Below are 5,027 nucleotides of genomic sequence, written 5' to 3'. Positions count from 1 at the left end.
AGCGAGAAGAAGGAATGGGGGCCTGGGCCTCCCCGTCACCCAGAATCGGCCCGGGCCCCAGCGAGAAGCAGGAATGGGGGCCTGGGCCTCCCCGTCACCCAGAATCGGCCCGGGCTCCAGCGAGAAGCAGGAATGGGGGCCTGGGCCTCCCTGTCACCCAGAATCGGCCCGGGCCCCAGCGAGAAGCAGGAATGGGGGCCTGGGCCTCCCCGTCACCCAGAATCGGCCCGGGCCCCAGCGAGAAGCAGGAATGGGGGCCTGGGCCTCCCCGTCACCCAGAATCGGCCCGGGCCCCAGCGAGAAGCCGGAATGGGGGCCTGGGCCTCCCCGTCACCCCGAAGCGGCCCGGGCCCCAGCGAGAAGCAGGAATGGGGGCCTGGGCCTCCCCGTCACCCCTTAGAGGCCCGGGCCCCAGCAAGAAGAAGGAATGGGGGCCTGGGCCTCATCCTCACCCCTTAGAGGCCCGGGCCCCAGCAAGAAGAAGGAATGGGGGCCTGGGCCTACCCCTCACCCCTTAGCGGCCCGGGCCCCAGCAAGAAGAAGGAATGGGGGCCTGGGCCTACCCCTCACCCCTTAGCGGCCCGGGCCCCAGCAAGAAGAAGGAATGGGGGCCTGGGCCTACCCGTCACCCCGAAGCGGCCCGGGCCCCAGCAAGAAGAAGGAATGGGGGCCTGGGCCTACCCGTCACCCCGAAGCGGCCCGGGCCCCAGCAAGAAGAAGGAATGGGGGCCTGGGCCTACCCGTCACCCCGAAGCGGCCCGGGCCCCAGCAAGAAGAAGGAATGGGGGCCTGGGCCTCCCCGTCACCCCGAAGCGGCCCGGGCCCCAGCGAGAAGAAGGAATGGGGGCCTGGGCCTCCCCGTCACCCCGAAGCGGCCCGGGCCCCAGCGAGAAGAAGGAATGGGGGCCTGGGCCTCCCCGTCACCCCGAAGCGGCCCGGGCCCCAGCGAGAAGCAGGAATGGGGGCCTGGGCCTCCCCGTCACCCCGAAGCGGCCCGGGCCCCAGCGAGAAGCAGGAATGTGGGCCTGGGCCTCCCCCTCACCCCGAAGCGGCCCGGGCCCCAGCGAGAAGCAGGAATGGGGGCCTGGGCCTCCCCCTCACCCCGAAGCGGCCCGGGCCCCAGCGAGAAGCAGGAATGGGGGCCTGGGCCTCCCCCTCACCCCGAAGCGGCCCGGGCCCCAGCGAGAAGGAGGAATGGGGGCCTGGGCCTCCCCGTCACCCCGAAGCAGCCCGGGCCCCAGCGAGAAGAAGGAATGGGGGCCTGGGCCTACCCGTCACCCCGAAGCGGCCCGGGCCCCAGCGAGAAGGAGGAATGGGGGCCTGGGCCTACCCGTCACCCCGAAGCGGCCCGGGCCCCAGCGAGAAGGAGAAATGGGGGCCTGGGCCTACCCGTCACCCCGAAGCGGCCCGGGCCCCAGCGAGAAGGAGGAATGGGGGCCTGGGCCTACCCGTCACCCCGAAGCGGCCCGGGCCCCAGCGAGGAGGAGGAATGGGGGCCTGGGCCTACCCGTCACCCCGAAGCGGCCCGGGCCCCAGCGAGGAGGAGGAATGGGGGCCTGGGCCTCCCCGTCACCCCGAAGCGGCCCGGGCCCCAGCGAGGAGGAGGAATGGGGGCCTGGGCCTCCCCGTCACCCCGAAGCGGCCCGGGCCCCAGCGAGGAGGAGGAATGGGGGCCTGGGCCTCCCCGTCACCCCGAAGCGGCCCGGGCCCCAGCGAGGAGGAGGAATGGGGGCCTGGGCCTCCCCGTCACCCCGAAGCGGCCCGGGCCCCAGCGAGAAGGAGGAATGGGGGCCTGGGCCTCCCCGTCACCCCGAAGCGGCCCGGGCCCCAGCGAGAAGGAGGAATGGGGGCCTGGGCCTCCCCGTCACCCCGAAGCGGCCCGGGCCCCAGCGAGAAGGAGGAATGGGGGCCTGGGCCTCCCCCTCACCCCGAAGCGGCCCGGGCCCCAGCGAGAAGGAGGAATGGGGGCCTGGGCCTCCCCCTCACCCCGAAGCGGCCCGGGCCCCAGCGAGAAGGAGGAATGGGGGCCTGGGCCTCCCCCTCACCCCGAAGCGGCCCGGGCCCCAGCGAGAAGGAGGAATGCGGGCCTGGGCCTCCCCCTCACCCCGAAGCGGCCCGGGCCCCAGCGAGAAGGAGGAATGGGGGCCTGGGCCTCCCCCTCACCCCGAAGCGGCCCGGGCCCCAGCGAGAAGGAGGAATGGGGGCCTGGGCCTCCCCCTCACCCCGAAGCGGCCCGGGCCCCAGCGAGAAGGAGGAATGGGGGCCTGGGCCTCCCCCTCACCCCGAAGCGGCCCGGGCCCCAGCGAGAAGAAGGAATGGGGGCCTGGGCCTCCCCCTCACCCCGAAGCGGCCCGGGCCCCAGCGAGAAGAAGGAATGGGGGCCTGGGCCTCCCCGTCACCCCGAAGCGGCCCGGGCCCCAGCGAGAAGGAGGAATGGGGGCCTGGGCCTCCCCGTCACCCCGAAGCGGCCCGGGCCCCAGCGAGAAGGAGGAATGGGGGCCTGGGCCTCCCCGTCACCCCGAAGCGGCCCGGGCCCCAGCGAGAAGGAGGAATGGGGGCCTGGGCCTCCCCGTCACCCCGAAGCGGCCCGGGCCCCAGCGAGAAGGAGGAATGGGGGCCTGGGCCTCCCCGTCACCCCGAAGCGGCCCGGGCCCCAGCGAGAAGGAGGAATGGGGGCCTGGGCCTCCCCGTCACCCCGAATCGGCCCGGGCCCCAGCGAGAAGGAGGAATGGGGGCCTGGGCCTCCCCGTCACCCCGAATCGGCCCGGGCCCCAGCGAGAAGGAGGAATGGGGGCCTGGGCCTCCCCGTCACCCCGAAGCGGCCCGGGCCCCAGCGAGAAGGAGGAATGGTGGCCTGGGCCTCCCCGTCACCCGAAGCGGCCCGGGCCCCAGTGAGAAGGAGGAATGGTGGCCTGGGCCTCCCCGTCACCCGAAGCGGCCCGGGCCCCAGGGAGAGGAGGAATGGGGGCCTGGGCCTCCCCGTCACCCGAAGCGGCCCGGGCCCCAGCGAGAAGCAGGAATGGGGGCCTGGGCCTCCCCGTCACCCAGAATCGGCCCGGGCCCCAGCGAGAAGCAGGAATGGGGGCCTGGGCCTCCCCGTCACCCAGAATCGGCCCGGGCCCCAGCGAGAAGGAGGAATGGCGGCCTGGTCCTCCCCGTCACCCAGAATCGGCCCGGGCCCCAGCGAGAAGGAGGAATGGTGGCCTGGTCCTCCCCGTCACCCAGAATCGGCCCGGGCCCCAGCGAGAAGGAGGAATGGCGGCCTGGTCCTCCCCGTCACCCAGAATCGGCCTGGGCCCCAGGGAGAAGCAGGAATGGCGGCCTGGTCCTCCCCGTCACCCAGAATCGGCCCGGGCCCCAGCGAGAAGCAGGAATGGGGGCCTGGTCCTCCCCGTCACCCAGAATCGGCCCGGGCCCCAGCGAGAAGCAGGAATGGGGGCCTGGTCCTCCCCGTCACCCGAAGCGGCCAGGGCCCCAGCGAGAAGCGGGAATGGGGGCCTGGTCCTCCCCGTCACCCGAAGCGGCCAGGGCCCCAGCGAGAAGGGGGAATGGGGGCCTGGTCCTCCCCGTCACCCGAAGCGGCCCGGGCCCCAGCGAGAAGGGGGAATGGGGCCCTGGGCCTACCAGTCACCCCGAAGCGGCCCGGGCCCCAGCGAGAAGGGGGAATGGGGCCCTGGGCCTACCAGTCACCCCGAAGCGGCCCGGGCCCCAGCAAGAAGGGGGAATGGGGCCCTGGGCCTACCAGTCACCCCGAAGCGGCCCGGGCCCCAGCAAGAAGGGGGAATGGGGGCCTGGGCCTACCAGTCACCCCGAAGCGTCCCGGGCCCCAGCAAGAAGAGGGAATGGGGGCCCGGGCCTACCCGTCACCCCGAAGCGGCCCGGGCCCCAGCAAGAAGGGGGAATGGGGGCCCGGGCCTACCCGTCACCCCGAAGCGGCCCGGGCCCCAGCAAGAAGGGGGAATGGAGGCCCGGGCCTACCCGTCACCCCGAAGCGGCCTGGGCCCCAGCAAGAAGGGGGAATGGAGGCCCGGGCCTACCCGTCACCCCGAAGCGGCCCGGGCCCCAGCAAGAAGGGGGAATGGAGGCCCGGGCCTACCCGTCACCCGAAGCGGCCCTTGCCCCAAGAAGGGGGAATGGAGGCCCGGGCCTACCCGTCACCCGAAGCGGCCCTTGCCCCAAGAAGGGGGAATGGAGGCCCGGGCCTACCCGTCACCCGAAGCGGCCCTTGCCCCAAGAAGGCGGAATATGGGTCTGGGCCGAACCCTGACCCTGACCCTGAAAAGTCAGGTCAAAGTAGAAGGGATATGGACCTTTGCCCTGACCTCTAAGCTGCCTGGGCCCTAAGCAAGAAGGAGATATAGATGTAGGTCAGAGGCCTGGACCAAGTGAAGAAAAAGCATACTGCTTATCCAAACCCTGACCCTCGAGAAAGACAGGCCATATGTAAAGAAAATGTGCAAAGGCCGGACCCTGAACTTGAAGTTTGGATCCAAATGTAACATGGAATTATCTTAGATTAACCCTTACCCAAAGAAACCTCTTCCCAAACCAAGAAGTGTGGCCTGGTCAAGCCTTAAACGAAAAAAACTGTGGTTAGTGTTCCATGACTTGCTATGAGTCAAGGTCTTAATTTCTATTGATACTATGATTATTTATGCATCTATTCATCAATGAAGATACACTGGAGCTTCTTCATCAATCTTCTCTGACTCACAAAACTTCGAGTACTCTACTGATATAATAGGACATCTGGATTACCCTATGTATGGATATACATAAATACTTCATTCAATCCAAATGTATCACTGAAATAATCCTGGATTAACTGCTGCCCAAAGCAGCCTCGGCCCAAACCAAGAAGTTTGGGCTGGTCAAGCCTAAAATGAAACACCAGTGTGGTTAGTTTACCATGACGTGCTATGATTCAAGGTCTTAATTTCTATTGATACTGTGATTATTTATGCATCGATTAATCAATGAAGACACATCCTAGCTTCTTCATTAATAATCTCAGACTCACAAAACTT

At 68.7% G+C, this 5,027-nt stretch overlaps 1 protein-coding gene across 1 annotated transcript; it reads left to right on the top strand.

Annotated features, from left to right (window-relative positions):
• Nucleotides 1-3,137: 3,137 nt before the first annotated feature.
• On the top strand, nucleotides 3,138-4,328 carry LOC127677263 (collagen alpha-1(VIII) chain-like). Its single transcript, XM_052172374.1, has 2 exons — nucleotides 3,138-3,758; nucleotides 3,831-4,328. The coding sequence occupies exons 1-2, from the start codon at nucleotides 3,138-3,140 to the stop codon at nucleotides 4,326-4,328; spliced, it is 1,119 nt and encodes a 372-aa protein (XP_052028334.1).
• Nucleotides 4,329-5,027: the final 699 nt, after the last annotated feature.

The sequence above is a fragment of the Apodemus sylvaticus genome, chromosome 2 (assembly GCF_947179515.1).
Source record: "Apodemus sylvaticus chromosome 2, mApoSyl1.1, whole genome shotgun sequence".
NCBI lineage: Eukaryota > Metazoa > Chordata > Mammalia > Rodentia > Muridae > Apodemus > Apodemus sylvaticus.
This window is presented reverse-complemented; position numbering and strand designations above follow the sequence as displayed.